Source organism: Perna viridis, chromosome 12 (genome assembly GCF_037379345.1).
Source record: "Perna viridis isolate PV_CMFRI_1.1 ecotype Kerala chromosome 12, ASM3737934v1, whole genome shotgun sequence".
Classification (NCBI taxonomy): Eukaryota; Metazoa; Mollusca; class Bivalvia; order Mytilida; family Mytilidae; genus Perna; species Perna viridis.
The window spans coordinates 13,051,751-13,075,623 of record NC_142456.1 but is presented as its reverse complement, the minus strand read 5'-3'; the positions used below and the strand labels follow the sequence as shown (position 1 = coordinate 13,075,623).

At 32.3% G+C, this 23,873-nt stretch overlaps 1 protein-coding gene across 1 annotated transcript in view; it reads right to left on the bottom strand.

The window, feature by feature from the left end:
* Positions 1–4,268: 4,268 nt before the first annotated feature.
* Positions 4,269–23,873, bottom strand: part of LOC148601257 (potassium voltage-gated channel protein egl-36-like) — a 32,364-nt gene continuing 12,759 nt past the window's right edge. Inside the window, exon 2 of the mRNA XM_088555916.1 lies at positions 4,269–6,028. Coding sequence (XP_088412042.1) covers positions 4,988–6,028 — 1,041 coding nt within the window. The 3' untranslated portion in view covers positions 4,269–4,987. The remainder of the gene's footprint in view (positions 6,029–23,873) is intronic.

Genomic DNA, 23,873 nt, shown 5'->3' with positions numbered 1-23,873 from the left:
GTTAAAGAACCCTACTGTGGTATTCGATAGGAGTAGACACCTTTGCGCTCCGCCACACGAGGCTAAATTGCCCGACTCTACCCATCCCCCTCTTTTATCATGTGGGAATCAAAATTTGTTGACCCTATTAATCTTGTGTCCCATCCTTTTTTCCATTTCATCATCATCTTTTTATGTTCATTTTATCATCCTTTTCATGTTCATCGTCTGTATATAGCTGAAATATTGCTCTCCGGCGTTAAACCCCAACAATCCATCAACCAATAAATCTTCAAAGTGAAATTAATATATTTTTTTTCAAAAATATCCCAGCCCCCCCTCTCAATATAAAAATGGTCGGTGCCTAATAAATTTGTTTTTTTTTCCGGACACTTTTGTTCAAATTGGGTTATATCAGAATGATATATATGTATATAAAATTATTTTCATTATGAGTTTTATATCTGAAGAAACCAGGTTTTGCAGTAAAATGTACCCTTGTAAAGCATTTTCTTATCTAACCAAAATATAAATATATCCTTCGTATCAATTTTAAACATTAACTCAATATTCTACAGTCTTATTCCTCAAAGGTTAAACTGCAGGAAGCTGACATATTTGCTCTAGAAATCGAACCGACTCATTTTACCGTAGGGTAGTTTGAATACTTCATTTGGAAACCCTGACATCTTGATAGACGCATTAATGTTGCTGTGGATCACTATGATGTACTACGGGATGGATCCTCGGCTTCTGAAAACCATGACATCAAGAAAGACGCTTTAATGTAGTAGTGGATCACCATGTACTAAGGGATCGTCTGCTTTGGAAATCCTGACATCTAGATAAACGCATTAATGTAGTTGTGAATCACTATGTACTTATCCACAATTTTCAAAGAAACTATGTGAAGAATTGGATTTGTCATGAGGATGGTGTCACATGATCATGAAATATTGTTCATACGTATAGTTTGTCCTAATACTATTTTAACAAAGGATAATGGTACTCTATGGGTTTAAACCGAAAGTACTGAGCGATACATTTTTTTGGGTTTCTTTTTGAACTTTTAAATCTAGGTTTTTGTCACAAGTGCTAAAAATATTTGTCCTTTATCGGTAAAACTAATGAATGAAAAGATTGATTTGTGGTTTTCTATTATTTCATCCTTTGAAAGGACAGTGTGATATTTAGAATTGCATAGAGACATCCAAGAGTTGTTTTAATGAAACAATCAATAGAAATACGTAGGTGAATTATCGACAGGGGCAAAAACAAGTACTGCATGCATTAATTTTGTAAGTTTTAAATTCTAGCCGAAAATTCTTTTACATTTTTTTTTACAGTTTCTATTTCTAAAAATTAAATCAACAATTTAAAAAATTCCATAATGCGAGTCCTTGCATCCTTGGCAAATAAAAACCTCATCATAATAATTTCTGAATTGATAGATGTTTATTTATCATTGCTTTTGGACCAACTTTAGTATACATGGACAAAGTTGGTTATAAATTTTATGACCATTTTATTTTAGAAAACGGAAAATTACAAACATAAACCATTACCCGTTTCTAATAACGATGATAAATTACACATTTAGCAGGATATATATTTCACTCATACATAATGTACTTACCCGAAACACCCCGATTGACATTAACAAACATTGGGGTCATACATACATATCACATTGTTGAACATGTCTCAAATGAATACTGATTTGGATTGAAAACAGATCCATAAATTTTCCATACTCTGACTGCAGGTAGAATCATACACTGCTATATTCTACTTTCTGTCCAAAAAATCTTTTCAAAAATTTTCATGTTTTCCCTTTGAATACTGTTAATTGTTAAAAGCTAGTAAGGTAGTCTTAACGGAAAGTAGAATAGAGTGTTGTTAGATCCTACATTCAATGACGGTATGGAACATTTAGTAGATATTATTTTAATAAGTTTAGATTGAAAACACTATTGCTTAGTTAACATGGAAAGAAAATAACAAAGTGCATTTGAATCATGTATGTGGTAGGTTGTTGTGTGGACATTATAAAAAATTAAGTTAAGTCAAGTTCATTGTAATCACTTTTTGCTTATTTCATTCCACTGAACATAGTCCAAGAGTTGACCATTTCATTTCAATTGTTTTCTAATGAATGTGTGTAAACCTCTGTAGAGTTATCAAGGGACCCAAGGCTATAGCTATAATCAAAAGAATGCAATCCAGGGACAAAGACCAGACATGGAAAACAAACATACACAACAAAGAACATAAAGTAACTAAAATCATACATACAAAGTAACAAAAGCTAATGAGCAACTCGGACTCCACTAAAAACTGGGAGCATGGACCAGGTGCACCGGTAGTGTAAGCGTCCTCTGCTTTTCTAGAAATACCCGCTGAGTTGCTCATAAAAAGTCAAGTCTGTGGTAGACAAACGAGGAAAGGAAAACTATGACCCGTTGAATAAATCAGTTTTCATGGTGCAGATGGATACACCATAACGATCCACGAGTTCATGATGACGAATATAAAACTTCTGTAGTGATGACTTCAATCTTGTAGCAACATAACCTTGTTCCAGAAGCCTCTTTGTTAGAGTTCTAGCGCGATACAAAAAGTCTGCGTAGTTTCGGCAAGCTCTGGCATAACGTATAATTTGGGATATGAACACTCCATACGCAGGTGCTGAAGGGATGTTGCCACAGATGAAAGGAAAGTTGACAATTCTGAATGAAAAAAGTCATCACGTTTGTCGTAAAGTTTGGTCAATAGTTTTCCTTTACCATCGATTTCTAAGTGTAGGTCAATATATGAGGCTGACCTTACAGTGTCTGTAGTATCCTTTATCTCAAGTTCTTTGGGGTAGATGCGCTGCATCAAATCCCCGAAATTAGGATTGTTTAACGATAATATGACATCTATATAGCGGAAACTGAGATTAAAGAATCTAGCTAAACGATATTCTTTCTTTCGGATCAGATCAGCTATAAAGTCAGCCTCATAAGAGTGAAGGAATAGGTCAGCAAGTAAAGGAGCACAATTTATTCCCATTGGAATGCCGACCATTTGTTGAAAAACACGTCCACCACACTGGACAAATATGTTGTCGATTAAAAATTCCAGCATTTTGTAAACATCTTCCTCTGTATATTTGGAAGATGATTTGGAATTATTTCTTACAAAGTATGAGGAATCTCTACCAGGATCTATATATTTGTATCTAGGTGTACCATCTTTTTTGGAAAAACAACGATGTATAATGTTTGTAAGTCGGGATTATAACTTCGTATGGGGAATAGACATATACAGTGTTGAAAAATCATAGGTTTTAATGCTATTATATTCAGATAATAGTCTTGAACTGATTGTCTCCAAAAGATCTTTCAAATTTTTCAGGATCCGCATTGAATTAATACCACTACGGGAGTAATGATATTTGAACGGAATTAGTCAAGAATTATTAATAATTCGGTCAGACACGTTTCCATAAACTACTGAATAGTCGATGAGCAAGCGTGACATATACTTCCCCACGGTCAACTTTTTGGTATACTGAAAAAAATCGCAACTTATGTTTTTATATGTTTTGAAACAACTGGAAACATATATTTAGAACGAAAATTGAAACTTATGTTTTTGTGCCTATAAAACTACATGGAAACAGAAGTTGTTTTCTAAACTATATTAAAACCATACCTTTTTCATACATTAAGTGCTGTGGGAGAGTAATCAAGGGAACCAAGGTTATAGTGGTATAAGAATGTAATCCAGGGACAAAGACCAGACATGGAAAACAGACATACACAACAAAGAACATAGGGTAACTAAAATCATATATACAAAGTAAAAAAAGCAAATGAGCAATCCGGACTCCACTAAAACTGAGAACATGGACCAGGTGCACCGGTAGGGTAAGCGTCCTCTGCTTTTGTAGAAACACCCGACGAGTTGCTCATAAAAAGTCCAGGGTAGACGAAAGGGGAAAGGAAAGACATATGATTACCATTTGGTTTTCATCAACCTTTTTTGTTTTTCATATGTTTTTCAAGATGGTCCTTAACATTTGAAAAACATACGAAAAACATATGTTTTTCAGGTGTTTTCAAACGTATGAAAATCATACGTTGCAATTTTTCCTGCGTAGAACAATTCTCTTTAATATGACTTTAAATATCTAGATATTTGTATATATTTGTATTTAGCCGTTATCTATAGTCCAACAAAATGATTCGGTTTATTAAAAACGCAAGTGTTGTTGAGGGCTTGTATAACTCATAAACTATGAAAAATATTCTCTCTATAATGTATTAATTTATCTCCTAAAAGACTTATGTGCTGGGTAAGCAATCGATTTGTCGACTTCCACTCTGGATGTTCATGATGATACTTGACTCTACTCTGAAAGTTCATGATGACACTTGACTTGACTCCACTCTGAATGTTCATGATGATACTTGACTTGACTCCACTCTGAATGTTCATGATGACACTTGACTTGACTCCACTCTGAATGTTCATGATGATACTTGACTTGACTCCACTCTGAATGTTCATGATGATACTTGACTTGAACTTAGCATATCAAAAGCAAACAATTTTGATAATGGGCGAAATCAGTTTCTACTACAACCTGTTTAACACACCCATTATACAAAATCGTACCCTAAAACGGGTATTAGAAATAAAGAAATATCATTTTTGTTTTTTTTACAATTCGTTCCAAGAATAATATTTTTGCACCAACACAAACTTAACATGAACACTGTCAATGTCCTCAATACGGATAATTGAACCATTTGACCGAAATTTCTAAAACTACATGTAGATCTAACAATCAATATCCGATCAATCAAGCTCATTTAAGTTACTTACATGTACTATCAATGTGCAGATAAAATACTATTATGATTGTCAGAGTAATGTTATTGATGGTCCGCTGTTTACTAGTTGTAAAAGTATTGAGAACGAATCTCAGTTGGTACCAGTATTCAAACATTAGATTTAACTATGGGCTTTCACTGGAGTCATATATTTTCGGTGAACCCGTCTTTTTCATTTGTAGTTCAGTTGCATCCTTTCTTACAAATTCTTCTTTCCACATGGCTGCTAAGTCATTTCTTTGTTTTCTGATTGGAATCCTCGCAAAACCAATAAACAAAACAAAATTTGAAACTAAAACCGGAATGAGAACGGCTAAGACAAACACACCTGTAACTGCACACAAACACCCTATGAGCTTACCAAGTAAACTTTTGGGTACCATATCGCCGTAACCGACTGTCGTCATAGTAACAACTGCCCACCAAATGGCGTCTGGTATTGAGTTGAACTGTGTTCTATCGCTGTAGAAAATTACGGCTGAAAATATTAGGGCTGCAACAAACATTAAAAATACCATCAATACCATGTTTTTAAAGCTAGCTCTAACTGAATATATAAAAACTCTAAAACCAATAAAGTTCTTTACAAGTCGAAATAATCGAAAAACACGGGCAATTTGTATGCATTCGATGAAGTCCAAGCTTGACACATCAGTATATTTCTCTTGCGGAAAGAAAGACTCAATTAGATTTATGATGCATTCAGATGTCAGTGCTATGATGTCTATTATATTGAGGAATGACCCGAAGAAGCGTTTTTTGTTTGGACAGAATATAAATCGAAAGATTAATTCCACAAGGAAAAACGCCACAGTGAAGAAGTCCATTATTGTGAGAAATTTAACCCTTGCGTGAGTATCTATACTCTCATCCATGGTTTCGTTGTACTTTATTGTGTTATTCGGAAGCGTTTCATTAGTAATTTTGTGAGATGGTATAGAAATAGAGGTGACTGACTGGTCAGGACTCTGTTTGTTAGAATATTTGGTCAAATGGTGCATGGTTTTGCCAGAAACGTCATTTTCGTCACAATTGACATGTGCTTCACTACCGTAAAATTCCTTCAACTCATCACAGTCAAGAGCTCGTTGGAAATATGGATGTGTACTTGCCACAAGCACAAAAATAGACATCAGGATGACAATGGCCGAAGACGCAACATACAACTGAAATAAGAAAAGAAATTAAAGAACTTTATTAAAAGTTTTAAGCAAAATAAAACAAACTAAACAATATGTATATGAAAATAAAATTAATTTTAAGTATATAATGATCGGATTTCCCATTGCACCGTTGGGGTAAAAAGTAAAATAGCAAAAAGAATAACCTATTTCTACTCTCAGTGGTGTATTTTATCTTTCACTAACTGATGCGATTTTATGATGTTTCGTGTACTGAAATTGATTCACTTCAAAGGTTAACGTACATATAGAACCATTAGCACATTCAAATGGTTCGATGATTTCTACTTTTATTTTCTTTAATTTTGCGTTTAAAATTCACATTAAATGGTTTATTAATGGGTTATTTATCTCTTCTTGTGAACAGTTTAATTGAAAACCATCCACTTACAATGCCCGTGTAAACTAATTCATCAGTAGCATCAATATTGCCAGCTTTTATATACCATGAGTATTTGTTATCAGACTTATAGACCTACAACGAAATAAGAGCCAAACATATCTACTCTAGCCGTCCTAATCAGATTGGTGCTTAGTGATCTGTCAAATTACTGTCTGATCTACAGTTTATCGGCTGGTAGAAAACTATAAACATTGTTAAACATAGTAAATTATTGGTCACTTGCTAACGTTTATAATGTTTTTTCTAATTTCAATAAATGTTCATTTGATACCACATGATTTACAACTTCCTCATTCAAAATGAAATCATATTTATACACTTGTGTATCAAGTTTAAAAAAGTCATTCCATTCGTGAACATTTTTTTCATGCGCTTCTCATGTCGATTCAATTAAGATGAAAAGATATGCATAAAATTAATATTGTGGGTATAATTTGAATATATATGTATATACAAAAACATTTAAAAAAAGTTCCCTGTGTTTCACTTTATAGAGAAAAAATCAATTAACGAAATCAGAGGAAGAAACAAACAAAAACCAAACTATAAGAAAACATGACCACGGACGACAGCATGTCAGCGAAACATCAAATAATAATAAGATAATTAATTGGAAAAAGTGAATAACCAAAATATTATCACGAGTGTCGAAGAACGCATATATTTAACGAGTATGCGGTACATGTTCCGCGCACGAGTTAAATCCTCAAGCGTTCTCGGCACTAGTGATAATATTTTTGTTATTCACGATAACCAATTGATTATCCTATTTATTTTATAGATTTTCTTCATAATTTATCGGTATTTTCAAAATGAACTTTGAATTCTGTAATTGGCGGATTGATATCAAAGTTGTGACATTTTGGCGGGAGAAAGCGCGAGAGTGAAATTACCGAATTTATTTCAGAGTGTGAATTATCAAAATTTATTACAATGGGAACATTCTATAAAACACTGCTATCTATCTAATAGCATACAACAACAACGGGAAGTTAACAAACAGAAATATCAAATGGTTGACTAAAATAAACTGGTAGCATGAATTAGGAACATAAGTTAACTTGACATCTGATGGTAGGAAAAGATCGATTTTAGTTGAATAATTCTACATATCTACAAGTAATATCCCACTATTCTAGTCATTGTTTGAGCCCCAAAAATCCTATTTAACAAATTATGATTGGTTGCGTATCTCACAGAGCAGTACTAATGAAAATCGGCGAAGTTAATAATGTATTCAAACTATAAGTGTAATTGAAACAGTTAAAAAATAGGACGATACTAAATTGCTCAATATTTACAAAACTAAATGCTTTTCTTTCAAATTGAAATGAAACCCTCAAATCATTTTATGATTTTTATATATGAAAATGCAAATAACCGAAACATAAAAAAGATAAATTGATCACCAAATACATTTCAAAAGTTAAAATGTACATATAGAATATGCAATGATTATCAAACACCGATCCATTTCCTGTAGAACTAAGTGAACTGAAATGCCTAAAAGTGCCTTTGTTTTCGGATAAACAGATATAAAATTAATGCAATTCAACTCCATTTAGACTGTAAATAAAGAGTAATCAAGGGAACCAAGGTTATAGCGGTAATCAAAAGAATGTAATCCAGGGACAAAGACCAGCCATGGAAAACAAACATACATAACAAAGAACATAAAGTAACTAAAAACATACATACCAAGTAACAAAATTAAATGAGCAATCCGACCTCCACTAAAAACTGGGAGCGTGGACCAGGTGCACCGGTAGGGTAAGGAATCATCTCTCATCAGCAGCATAATAATCAAATGCTTAGAAAGTTCTCAAACCAAAAATAATTGTAAACAAGAAGTACTAAAAACCAAAACTTTAGAAATAGGAAGTCAAATCCATCATTGAAATATTCTACCCTGTGCAATTCAAGGAATGGAGCATCAGTGTTTTAGGTATTTTGAAATTTGTAATACTTCAAATTTTGATAAATATGATAAATAAATATTATAGAATTATTTGATGCATATTTCTAAGATGTAACATAACACATGTTCCCTTTACAGTGAATGACAGCGTCCAGCGTCTGGATACACCAACCTTTAATCTTTATAACCACTTTTTATACGTTTCAACCTTACACACGTTATTCACATCATGAAACCATGTAAAAATAAATGTTACATCCCAGTGTGAAACGTTCCGCTTTTTTTTCATGGGACCCCTTTGTGAGGCTAGTCTATACTCAATTACCGTATGAGTGTGCCGTTGGTGGAATATACTATGATTACCTTCACCGGAATACCTGCTTTAAATCCCGTTTCTTTGGAGAGTTCGAACTGTGTGTGCTACAGTTTTTTTTATGTCATATCTTATTATCCATTTCCTCAGTTTTTATATGAACTGTATTTCATTCTGTTCGATACATTGTCTTTCTTTCCTGTTTTCACGCCTAGGTTGGTGTATCTGATTTGTCCTATTATTGTCGCTTCGGTGTTTTTTGCCGATATTTAATAACATTTTGACTTAATGAAGTGATGTAAAGGTTAGATAGGGAATTAATAATGAAATGATGCGACGGAAAAATATTCAATTTCATATGAAGTCGAACAAAAATAAACAAATTGCATGTCACATTATGAATTATAAATGAGATGCAAGTCGTTATGTCGAATCTATTATTACGAAATTGTAAAAATGGAAAAAATATGGTTAAGTATGTACTAGAGTGAAACTGCAACTCGATTGTCTGTTTTATTTTGCAAGGAGAATCGAGATCATGTGAGTGTAGCCGAAATGGGAGTGGGCCTGGATGAAATAGCTGCTTTAAAGACAGAGTAAAATAAAAGCAAGTATTCTAGCATATAATGTAGGAGCTTACGTTCAATTTGAAATAAAAAAAAATCGAGAAAAAAGTGTTGTTCTTTTATAAACCATTCAGATACATCTTTCTCAAAAGAAACCAATTTACTAAACTTAAAAAGGACGTAATTTTGCTAAATTTTGCGTTAATATAATTGAATACGTAATCCTACATGGCAGTTTAATTCTTTATCAAGTTGTGAAGTTTCTGGGTTGGAAGTAATCAAATTATTGAATCCAATATTGAAAAGGGATTGAACATTATTACCGGAGTAAAAGTTGTTATTGGTCCCAGTGGAATAACATTGCTGCTGATTCTGGTAGCATTTTAATGAAATTTGACAAGAACATATAATTTAATGGTACTGTTGCATATTGTGATCATTTAAGTTATTTTATTTCTTGTAAGTTCTGTCTAACAAGTGCATTTTATCAATTTATTTGTCACCATTATTTTGAAATTCAAATAAATGTAATGTATGTATTATAAAGAGTAATCAAGGGAACCAGGGTTATAGCGTAATCAAAAGAATGTAATCCATAGACAAAGACCAGACATGGAAAACAGACAATACACAACAAGAACATAAAGTAACTAAAATCATACATACAAAATAACAAAAGCAAATGAGCAACTCGTAAAGTTTGGTCAATAGTTTTCTTTTACCATCGATTTCTAAGTCAAGATATGAGGCTAACCACACAGTGTCTGTAGTATCCTTTATCTCAAGTTCAACAATCTCAAGAAACAATTATTTATTCAAATGTGCAATATAGAAGATAAAGAAGACACTTATTGAAGTTGTTAAATACTTACTAAGGATGAGCAATATAAAAGCACAGAATTGTATGAAACTTTAACAATAGTCTGGAAAGTACAAGCAAAAAATTATTACATCATTACATTTAAGAATGTTGAGACATATCTATATGTGTATAAAGATTCTTATTTATAATATCTGCAAAAACATACAGAAATGTGAGCAGTTGTAGCTTCAAATACGTTAAAATTCAAAAGCACGGCCTCAACGTTAGCACACCAAACAGAAACGATTTACATACATAATGTAACGCACCGAATAAAAAGATAACAAATAAAACCTAAATATAAGGGAAACAAGACGTCACACAAGAAAAACGTACTAATGCACTAGCAATATTAACTCCCATAAAAAAAACGGGAGTGACAACAGGTGTTCCGGAAGGGTAACCATGTTCTGCTCCGCCAACAGAAACCCGCTAAATTGCAAGTGAGAATGATCGATTAATAATCTAGCGACAATAATGAAGCTCCCTGACACGATTCCATGTAACTGCAATATAGTAGGAACAGAGTATACAGTATTCCTGATAAAAAAAATTAGTTTCAAAATAAAACTTATGCAAAACTGTTCACTGTTACATGCAGAGTTGTAGGTATGAGATGATAGACAATTTTTTCTCCCAATCAGAAACTTTGGGATTCGTATTTCTTCAAGAATATGATCTAATGGTATTTGATAATCTGCAACCTTTGACCTCCAAAGTGATTTGGATCAAAATCTTAAAGGAGGATGCACAATGGTAAACAGTGATAAAGATTATGTAAAAGTTTCAATAAAACCCAATCATTCAGTTGTGTAGAATGGGTTACGTCATACGGATAAGAAATAGTTATTCTCACGTATGGAATGAAAAAGCTCATGTTTGCTAATTTGAGATTTCAAAATTTTTTCAGATCAAAATCTAAAATAGGAGGTGCACAATAGGAATATATCATAAAGATTTTGTGAATTTCATTATTTTTATTTTTTCATAAATATAATATCGCTTCACTAGGCCATTTCCGCAACACATATTATTTAAAAATTATTTTGTCAATGTCGTTTGAAAAAAACGACACTGTACCATCAATGCATAAACTTGAAAAAACACTAGAATTATCCTCATAAAACGTTTTTGAGTTATTTCAGATATGCAAAGAACGCAATGGTCATCTTCATTTTTGACAGCATTCAAAAACAAATGAAGCTGTACAAATTTAGCAGATATAAAAAATATACTGCTAGGAAAATTTGCTACCTGTGTAATAATAATAATAATTAATAATAACAGTAGTTTGTAAGAGAAATGTTCAATATTTCAAATCAAATAATTCAATTTGAATTACAAAATGAAACTGAATTTCTTGAAACATTACGTATGGGCTTTTAAGAGTAATGTTTACAAGCTTTCATAACAAATCAAATTAGTTTCGTAATCAAGTTACATAACGCTTACAACATTTTCTATACGCCCTGCATATTACATCGAAAAGCTGTTAGATTCAGCAGAAATTATATTCCACTGGGTTCAATTATAGGCTTTACTTGCCAATAATAATATTTAATGCCATGTCAATTATGATGTCAATCTTCAAATAACATCTAAACACCCAGCAACTTCTTTCAGTATAATAACAAGGAACGCACAAGCTGATAAGTTTAATTAGGACAAAATTGTAAGAAATATTATATTTGAATTGTGAACTAAGTTGCCCTGAACTATCGCTATAACTTCTCTTGTTCTATCCGAGTTAAAACAAATACATCAAATTACTTTTAATCGATTATTGTCATCTTTTTCATCTAAACATCTTGCATCTGTATCCAGTATAATAACAGGGAACGCACAAGCTGCCAAGTTAAATAAGATCAAAATTGTAAGAATATTAACTTTGCATTGTTGACTCAGTTGCCCCGACCTATCCATTATGCCATCTCTTGTTCTAATCGAGTAAAATAAACACAACAAATTACTTTAATCGATCTTTGTCATCTTTTTCATCTACCGGAACAATCTCACTAAATACAATTGGCGATTTGTATTGTTCAATCAGTTGACAAAACCCCCCCCCCCCCCAAAAAAAAAAAAAAAAAAAAAAAACTCAATATTACTTCATTTTTATCATCTCATATTTTTCTGTCGTCAGCGGAGATTAATTAAAAAAGATTGTTTATCAAAGTTCCATAAAAGAGATTAATCTAACGATTTTTCCCATATAATTTATCCTATGAAAATAAGGCTAAATAAGGTTTAATATTTATCAGAAACTAATTTGTATTTTTACACAACACTGGTATTTTACAAAATCATTCAAACCGAAATCCAGTTTATTTGAAAATAGACATTTAAGGCCGGTTATTATTTAACCCAATGATGGAACAAATTTGTGATTTTCATTCATGATAATGTTGACAGAGTAATCAAGGGAAACAAGGTTATAGCGGTAATCAAAAGAATGTAATCCAGGGACAAAGACCAGACATGGGAAACAAACATACACAACAAAGAACATAAAGTAACTGAAATCATACATACAAAGTAACAAAAGTAAATGAGCAACTCGGACTCCACTAAAAAACTGGGAGCATGGACCAGGTGCACCGGTAGGGTAAGCGTCCTTTGCTTTTCTAGAAACATCCGCCGAGTTGCTCATAAAAAGTCAAGTCCGGGATAGACAAACGAGGAAAGGAAAACTATGACCCGTTGAATAAATCAGTTTTCATGGTGCTGAAGGTGTGAATTGATGCCAATTCCGTTGCATATTGTTTTAATAATATGCATATTTAAGGCAATAAGTTAAATAATAGTAAAATAGAATAAATACACACAAAGAGTTAAACTAAATCCAACTTACATGATTGAAAAATACTTTTAGGAAGGATGGTTGTGGACTGCCTATACATATTTTAGAAGCAGTTTAAACGCATATATATAAATATAACTATAAGTAATGAATACACCAATGTGGATCATTTTGCAATCAAGTGAAATGAAGTAAAACTATTTTGACTGATATGAGGTTTATAGATAAGCTATCGTATCTATTATTAAATGAAGGTTACCATTGTCAGAGCGATTTATGAATCGAATAACAACAAAATATATTAAGTAATGAAAAAGAAAAAATATTGAACACTGAAAGTAATCAATACCTTCTAATTAAGAATCTGAAACATGGACATGAAGAGCAAATACACAAATATGGCTTGCAAACTTAAAAAAAATAAAAACCATGATATGGATTGAAGATTGAGAATTCTTTTCTATCAAAATTGTTAGATTCAAACTATTGTGTATGCCATATATAATTTGGGTCAGGCGCGGTTCCAAAAATGTTGAAAAGGGGGTTCTAATCAAAGGGAGTCCCATGCTTTAATTTGCTAATTTGATCTTTTTGCCGAAATTTGCCTGAAATTAGTCTTCTCAAAAAATGGGATTTAAAACTCCGCAACACCCGTTCGATTCATTACTGGTAGTTAAGAACCTTTCACCATTCCGTTTCAACATATTTTTAATAATTTGAAACAAAAACACAAATTATGGCAATTGCTTATGTATATTGAATTTCAAAGTCAACTAGGAAATCAATTAAAAGTGTAAAAGTATAATATGTTTTCTTTTTCGATTTTAAATAGCAACAATGCCGTGGTGGAAACTAGAAAAAAACCTGTAGTGAAGAATACGGGAAGGGGGGGGGATAAATCTATATTGAGAAACTCATACAAGCAAATCCAACAAATTTTTCCTATTTGTTTTTAAAATTATATATTTTTCAGATCCATGACTTAGATAGATATTTTGTCATAACAATCGTTAGCTATGGTAACATTATAAAAAATTAATCAGTTTTGATAAAAAATGTGGGTTCCTTTCTAAAATTAACAGTCAAAAAAGGGTTTTCTAGAATATGAGGCAACTGCCAAAAAAAAAAAAAAAATAAAAAAAATACCAAAAACAAAAAACAGGTATAGGGTTGTTGTGAATAAGAAATTTAAGTGTACCATTTTCTGCGCATTTGTTCCTGATTTTACTTTTTCGTACAAAATTTTGGATTTTTGAAAAACAGGCAACTGATATAGAGGGGAGAACCCAATCCGATGAGGGTCTGATCTTTCTGGATAGCTTAAATCATGCATTTTACATCTCTTAAGCTCCACAAGCATTGCATCTATATTTATGTCCGAATTAGCTATCACCAACAATCAACATTTTTATCAAGTTACTCCTTTCATTTTTAAATTGTACAAATTAAGATCGGGTCAACTTTGTTTACGAAACAGTGCAACTCAATCGCATTTGTATAATGCCACTCTAGTACTCTCTCGCAAAATGACGGGTGGCTCTGGCGAAGTAGAACATAGTTACCCTTCCGGGGCACCTGATATCACTCCTGAGTTCATATAGTTAGTGCTTTTGTTTTTTTTTATTAGTATTTTTTCCTTATTTTCAATTTTATTTGGTTCGCTACATTGTGTATGTAGATCGGCCATATTTTTTTTTTATTTTGACGTACATGAATTATACCACGACTGACGATTCGGTATTTTTACCGATATCTATTGGTGAATTCGATTCTTGCTCTAAGCATTCTTACTCGAATTTGCTCTACTTTGCTGATTTTAAGACCTTTGAGGTTATTTAATTTGTTTTCCAATAGGTACTATTACATACCACTGGGTATGTTTTATTGTCAGTGACATTTTATAAACCTATAGTCATCATCAGTCAACGGAGTCCCGATGGTCTTTCCAGTTGAAACACAGTGGTTCTTTTCACAAAAAATCGTAAGTGTAAAATTAGTCATAAGTTATGAAATCATAGTTTATCAAAGTATTGTGACGTCATAACCTAAGACTTATTTTACTCTTAAGATTTTTTGTGAAAATGGCTAAAGATTCGGGTTCCATTATTAGTTCTCATACAGTGGTTTGTTTCAAAAGACGTTCTCACGAAACGGAGGTAAATTTAGTGAAAGTCGCTTTGTACTTGTTTATAAACTTATTGAAAGTGTACAACAGAAGCTTGAACAAGTCTGATGTAAAAATCAGTACCATAACCATGTTTATAGGCAAAATAACTAATATGGTCTTACTTTTTATGAGGACATTCTCTCACATATATAAGATGCTATTTATACAATTTGAAAGAAATATCGTATGCTGTCTGCAGTTTCAATGGTTAATATCACGTTGCCATGACAACAAATGAATCATAAACTTTGCCTTAAACTACTTATCACGAAATTAGGAATAGAAATTACTTCATAAATTGATAGCACTCCAAAATAGTCATGCTTGAAGTGAATATATATAAATGGTTGTCATGGAAGCTAAGTTTAAAGGAACCGTTAATAATCCAGAACTTAGTACAAAAGAATTGTGATACGGATATTTACCAAAGGGGAACATCTCTCATGTGTTTTTTGAGTGGGGAAATCAAGGACACTAGGATGAGAACGGTAATCAAATAGAACATTATCCAGATTTAAGATTAGACAATGAAACCAAAACAACTCACACACACACACACACACACACACACACACACACACACACACACACACACACTAAAGACCATTAAATAACCTTAAATAACCATAATAACACGCACATACAAAAGTAAATGATTAACCCAGAATTCCAGGCTTAAAACTTGGAGTATGGATTAGGAACACCGGTAGGGCAAGCCTCCTTTGCTTTTCTTGACACACCCACCGAGAGGGTAGACGAAAGGGAAAACTATGACACGATGAATAAATTCTTTTCTCTCGTATTACTAATAGGTACCAGTCTTACATTACACACCCCTGAGCGGCTGTACGTCAAAACATGGGGGGTATAAAAATATAGTGCGTTTTCTTTTTGTCTCTTTACAAACTAATGTTTTGTTGAAAAAATTAACAATTAATTGAAAAATAGAGCAATTATAACACTTGAAGATGACAAACTTTTTGTTTAGAAAATTTAACAATATAGCATGGAAATGTTCCTCTGAAAAGGTTGGTTTGAGGAGTGTAAAATGAAAGTGAAAGTAGAAAAAAGATGATTATTTATAGTTCAAGACTACCTTTGTCCGATCTTAGTAAAGTCAAACTCATTCTTTGCAGGAAATTAATGTTTTACATATACTTAGAACTGCTACATAAGTGAAAGTTTTATTGCATTAATTAACGTATTTTTAATTCTAAACATCATGAATGCAAGACGACTGATGCAAGTAATTCACGACGGCAAATTAAATAAATAAACAGCGACTATATCTCGTATCTTAGAGAATGAAAACAATGTTTTTAAACTTCAAATTAATATAACGATGATTGTCATTTTACTTTTTTGTATCGCGCTAGAACTCTAACAGGTAGGCTTCTGGAACAGGGTTATGTTGATACAAGATTGAAGTCATCACTACAGTTTTATAGTCGTTATCATGAACTCATGGATCGTTATGGTGTATCCATCTGCACCATGAAAACTGATTTATTCAACGGGTCATAGTTTTCCTTTCCTCGTTTGTCTACCCCGGACTTGACCTTTTATGAGCAACTCGGCGGGTATTTCTAGAAACACAGAGGACGGTTACCCTACAGGTGCACATGGTCCATGCTCCCAGTTTTTAGTGGAGTCGGAGTTGCTCATTTGCTTTTGTTATTTTGTATGTATGATTTTAGATACTTCATGTTCTTTGTTATGTATGTCTGTTTTCCATGTCTGGTCTTTGTCCCTGGATTACATTCTTTTGATTACCGCTATAACCTTGGTTCCCTTGATTACTCGTTTTATAGTGGGATTTAAAAATCTCTTGAAAATGGCAGACAACAAAACAACATAAATCGTACATTATATAATGAACGTATATAAATTAAAAAAACAAACTTATAGAGAGTTTTTTTTGTGCAATTTAAAGAGAAATTTAAATTTATGTATGTGTGTTCCCCAACTGCCTAGTTTTTACACTTACACTAAAAAGAAAGGTTACAAATAACAGGATTTGAATGACATGAAAAAATATAATTCAAGGACAACAGTAATATCCATAACCAATGACGGAACAGGAAATAAATGAATTGACTGAATACTAAAATATTCATTGGCATCATCCTAGTCGGCTTTTTAATTTTGTATATATTTCGCGTATAACGTTACGGATGTCTGATTTCTGCATAATTTACAGAACAAACTGATGTGTTTTAAATATTTTGACATATCCAATGATAAGGTTCATTTAATTGGCTGTATTGTGGTAATGTTTCATACTGTCAACTCTGAAATTGGAAGCGATACAGAAAACAAATAAGTCATTGCAGAAGCAAGATCTTTTCAAATCATTGGTTTTAAAGCATCTCTTAATTTTATAGTGCCCTTAGATGTTAAACTAGGAGCAGTATTGTATTTATGTGTAAGGTTTTACATATTGGCTCAGTTATTGGCCAAAGGATAGCCATATTGACTTCCAGGTAAAGAGACCAATTTTGCTATCCAAGGACTAGAAACTTATCAATACATTACCATTTCTGACTAACGTTCGAATATTAGGCTAAATATGATCAAAACGATAATATAATACAAAATACAAAATTGCACCAATACAGAATTTAGCCGTCCAATACGTCTCTAACCATTCCAGTACCTCATATATATAGGTCTGGTTAAAATCCAAATGGGCCTAGATCAATGTGACGTATTCTACTAGTTAGTAAATAAAAGTAAAATTGCTACGCCTGAGTCCAATATGGCTAGTCTCGGACCAATAACAGCCAATATGGAAAACCCTACGCAATAATACCATATTATTTACTTAAGCAAACCGATGTGTCATATTGCATTGCCAAGTTAAATATGAGGATGAAAACATTTTATTTTTAAATGTCATCTGGCTATAAAATTGAGGATTATCTCTCTAACTTCACTGTTCTAACTTCTCCTTATATTTGCAACCGATCACACCGTTAAATTTGAAAGTCTCGAAAGTCGTTGTACTGGTTGGAACCAAACCAATTCGGATATTGGACGGGAATTTGTTGTACATATATTGGCGTATTTTTACTTTTGTATGAATAGTGATCATCGTTTATATTTAAGCTTATGTTCTATTGTTATTAACAAATAACAAGCATTGCAAAATAGAAAACACAATTTTATCAGAAGTTTTTTCATATGCTACATGTCTCTGAAAAGGTGCTACACTTTACTAGCATATCCAATCATCACTTGTAAGTTTATTTCGTAATCATACATTGTAGAACACAATAATTGTATAACCAAAAAAAATATTTGCCACCTGTCAAAGTGATATGATCAATATCTTATTTGCATATTTTGTATTAGTCTAGACAACTGAGTAATCTGTGTTATCAAGGAGGACGTCAAAGAGGATCTAATTCAAAGTGACAATCAACACCAAGTATTTATTTACCGGAAAGAGACAGTTCTAGAGCATATGTCAGACAGTAGTTCGCCTAGCAGAATAAATCCTGATGGATAGTAATTTAAACAATTAGAAAAGCATATAGATACAACAAGCAATCTGCATAAAATACCACAAATACAAGTCTTGCAAGTCTTGAATATTATCCTACATGAGACATTGATATATAGAATATTTTACCAGAGTGAGTGAAACAATGTAGTGACTGATTTAAAAAAAAAAAATTGCCACCCCCTTTTTCGCTAATAGAATGGTTGATTGTCGTTCTTTTACACCAGATGACACAGGATGCTCCCCAGTTGACGACATGTTACGAATGAATTACAAGAAGATGCAGCTTGTTTCAGCCAGGTGCGATAACGGATACCGACGTTTTATTCATACATAAAACAGTTATAGATGACATTGTTTCATTCTTTTATAAACGAAACTAGACAACTTCAAATTTAATCATTTAAAATTATTCCTGCCCGAACGGAAGGGAAAATAAAATAAAACCCCCCCCCCCCCATTTTTCAATTATCACGGTTGTCACGTTTTGCTACCCAAAGAACGCAAATCAACGTCCAAATAACGCGAATCGACGTCATAGTAAATCAGACACTGGTTATTTTAACACATATCTATTGGTGAAGGATTAAACCACATGATAGAGCAGTTATATGTTTTTGTGTGCACAAACTTAACTATATAATCACATACATAACATAAATCTATAAACTGAAATGTAACAACAACACCACAACATTTTAATCGCAAAATATGTATCTGGTAATGTGTTTTGAAATCAGGAAGTATTTTTTTTCATTAGAATAGTTCCGGTGCCAGTAATTACGTAAAACGTTATCTTAGATCTGTCCCTATTGACATTCTGTCAAGTCTGTTTTTTATAGTTACATGCCAGAGAGCAAAGTGTTGGTTTAATAACAACGAGTTGAATGCAAATGAATCCATTATTGAATGACTCTGCATGCAAGCATGACCCAGAACCATGCAGATTGTATTTATAACAAGTTGAATGCTGGGCACCAGTGTTCTCGAGAAATATTGCAGATAATATATTGTATTGAATCCTTAGGATCACGTTGGTTGACATTTAATTACACGAGTATTATCCAGTAAGCTATTGAATTACTAAGCTCTAGAAATGTAACTTAATGTAGCAATGTAATTAAACATTATGGGAAGTTCAATAAAACCAGAATACATAGCCGTCGTTGATTAAGAAGTTACATATTTATCATTCAATTTTAATGCGGATACTTTCGTAATTTTGTTTGTCCGTGCGTCCGTTAAATCGACACATCGTTCTTTATGTTTTTCTTTAATTTAACATTTTTAACTTTATATTTCATTTTCAGTGATGAAGTTAGGGCCTTAAACCGCGTTAATTTGCATTTGTGTGTTAATGTATCACACTTTTGCCCACTGTTTATTACAAAATCGTTTTTAAAGACGAAGTTTCATGATATATTATTTAATTCCACAAGTAAAATGTTTTCTGGTCACATAAAATAATGCTGTGTGTTAATCAACCTTGTATGAGGATTAACTACTTACATAATGAATGCTACTTAAATCAAATTATAAGGAAGACTGTAATTTATTTTCTGTCAACCTGGAATAACCTAAATGCTCGTAGTACACACTGTGCAACCACTGATTGTGGTAATATCTTTTAAAACATAATCAGTCATTTCTAAAGTTGGCTAGAGAAGTACACATCTTTGTTATAATCATTCAGTTCCAATTGAAACACTGATATATATCAATATATTTGGCGAAAATTTCCGTCGCTCGAATATAATTTATGCATCGTAGAGACAAACTACGCTTTATATTGCAGATGCAGGCTGATGAAGAAAAAAAAATATTTAATTGGCTGCTTTATTTCCCAACCTTTTTATTGGCTTCAGAAAGAAGGGGAAAAGCATGGAACAAGGATTCGAACGGCTATCAAAAGACAACATGCATTTCTCATGTAGATACCGTGAAATTAATTACTGGGCTGATGATATCGTAGGAAGCGAAATCAACCTGTAGAAGAAATCAGGAACTATCTCCTTTCTACACAATCATTTGTGTTGTGTTTTCTAGGTTATTCTAAAATGAGCATGTACTTTTAAAGAAAAAAAAAAAGAGATAATTTTACCGGTTTAAAGGTCCATGCTCACGGTTAATGGAATCTAAGTTGATAACTTACTTTTGTTTATATGAGGTTATTTCTTATTTAAGGTGGTAGGCCTAGGGTAAGGGACAAAACTCATGAAATCAATGATATGTTTGTATCATATTCAATATCACCAAAGCCTTTCAAGCTTTCATTTGAAAGAGAATGAAATCAATCCAAGTTAGTATGATGCTTACATGAGGTTGATATAAAGAGCTTGAATACAAACGTTCCTATGATTTGTAAGAGTTGTGTCCCTTACCTTAGGTCTTCCTCCTTAATGTTCTTTGCCTATTTTCTTTGTCTAGTCGTTATCCCTGGGATTATGTTCTTTTATTGCCGTTTAAATCCTAGATATCTCTTCCATGTCTTCAATTTTACAATAATGAACGTACCGATGACTGAAGAAAAATGATGGTTTGTTTAAAATTCCGATTGCTGAACTCAGTATAAGTGATTTTTACGTAAAGACATAATAATAAATATTTTTATTTAAAGATGTGATAATTACAATAAACGTATATTTTTAGTGGATGACATACTTCACAAACTATATTGTCATTCCGAACTTTCATCAAATATCAGACTACAAAGTCATTTATCATGAACGAAAGACATAGTCTCAAGCGATATTGATTAAAAACATGACGTATCTTTACAAGCTAACCGTTACTTCTCCGACTTATGCTCAAGTGATTTTCATAGAATTTATTTTAAATGTGACTTAGATACCTAATAACGTTACTCCATGAGGACTGTCGAGAAGTTGTATAAGATGACCGATTAATTTCTGTTTAGCAATTAAGTTGGCATTTATCTGCTATTTATAACTGACAGGTTACAATGAATTTGTAATCTGAAGCTTTAGGTCTAGACTTTTATTGCTAGCTAGAAAGGGCAACGATTGAAGATAATGGTGTGCGTGTGTTTCTTTTGTTCATCTTCCGGCTGTTGTAGTTACGTAATGTAATTTTTATTCTTTATATAAACCTTTTTTATTGTGACAACGATTACGACTATTCTACAGGTCAAAATGTTTATTTAAGAGTAATTGTTATTTTATACTTAATCATATTTAGCTGCTAAATTTATAGAATCTAACATTACACTGCCGAACACATACAACCAAAATGGTTCAAACATCTTGTATTTATACTTTCTTTTAACAACACTGCCAGTACATGCCAAAAATACAATGTAATAAGGGACAGAGCGGTCAAGATCGTTTTATATATGTAGATGTTCTGAAACATAAATAACGCAAAATCCTTCTGACGGAAGTGACGTAAATCGCAAATGACGTATGCAGAAAGGAAGTAAGTGTTTGAACATTGAAGATAGATGCATGTATTATTAGAAATTTCTCATATTCGCGTTTGTTAAGAAATCTGCAGTATAAAAATAGCGGTGCATTGTTAACAAAGTAAAATTTTATTGAAGTACAAATAGTCTAAAATAATAGTCCACCATAAGTTAAACAATGATTTATGTTCTAAAAATTGCATGCCTTATGCATTATTTGTAAACAAGATAAGACATGCTATTTATAGCAGTTTAATAAATATTTTTTGTGGCTTTTACACTTTTATGAATCAATGCTTCTTGAACTAGTATTAGAACAAAAATGCATATTACAAGATACCAAAAAAAAAAAAGAATTATAATAATTATGACCCTAAACATCTTTCACAAGAAGTCGGGAGTGTAAATTCATCGTAAGTTATTGCGATTTTCTATTATGACGTCGATATAATATATATTCTAATGAGATTGGCAGTCGTTTATCAATACCTTTAAAAAACAACGGTATTGTATAAAAGCATAAAACAATGAAACAAATCACTGAACATTTTCGAGATTTTCATGTTTCAGTCAATCCACAAATATGAATTTCTTATGAAATTTCAATTGACATTTAAAACTCAAAATCTCTTATGAAATCAATGACTTTAAAATCCTATAAACTAAGGATCCCTAGGGCAATAAAAAAAAATCAACAAAAATAGATATTCACTAAGAAGCAGCTTCGCAAAACCCGATTTCCAAAGATGGAAGAAAATGTTATCTAGAGAAACAATTATCCTTTAGACTATACATCAAGCTGCAGGAAGTTATTACAAAAATCAAAATAAAACACCGTTTCTGCAGATCATTACTCCCACTCGATTACTCAACACGACCTGATTTTCAATCTTGCTGAGCTGTGATCATTGTTAAGATCCACCAGTTATAATACAAGCGTTCTATCCTCCATTTGTTTATTTTTATCATCACTCAAGGAGTGTGGTTTCAAAGGCCTTCTGCTTTGAACTATTGAATAATAGTGCAGTATCATCACTATCTTTATAAGAATTGAAAATTATTGCGGTTACAAAGGCGTCAGAACAAAACTAAACAGTTAAAAGATCTTTAAAACAATGACAAGGTAAATCGTAAAGTCTTTTACATGCTGTTTTAAGTTCATTTTACTTCATCGCCTCGAGTGTAGAATAATAGGATAATCAATTGGAAGGGGTTGATAACCAAAATATGACCACGAGTGCCGAAGAACGCCTAGATTTAACTAGTGTGCGGAACTTGTTCCGCGTACGAGTTAAATCTTACTACATTCTTGGCAGAAGTGATCATATTTTAGTTATTTACGATAACAAATTGATTATCGTATTTATGATACAGATTTCCTCTATGATTCGTTGATTATTACAACATAAATTTCAAAATTTGGGAACGGCAGATTGATATCAAAGTTGTGACGGAGAAAGTTCGAGAGTGAAATTACCGAATTTATTACACAGTGTGAATTATCGAAATTTGTTACACTGGAAACATACGATTAAATACTGCTATTTTTATAATAAAACTGTAAAATCGATCCCCGGCCTAGTAAAACCGAAATTCTATTTTGTAGTTCGTTTTCAACGGATTTTCAAGCTATATATTTTTCATAACTATCCTTGGTCTGTGTACTAAGTAATAGAGGTTTTCGGGGTAATGTCTGAAAAAAAATATTGCATTAATTTGATACATTAAGTCAATGTATACTGTTTCAAAATGATCCTGAAAACTTTTGATTGTTACGTGCATCTGTCATAAAATCTATGTATATATAGACATTCTAGTTATAACCGAATCTTCATTTTATTTCACTTTGTATATAGGTACCATACTTTAATTGTA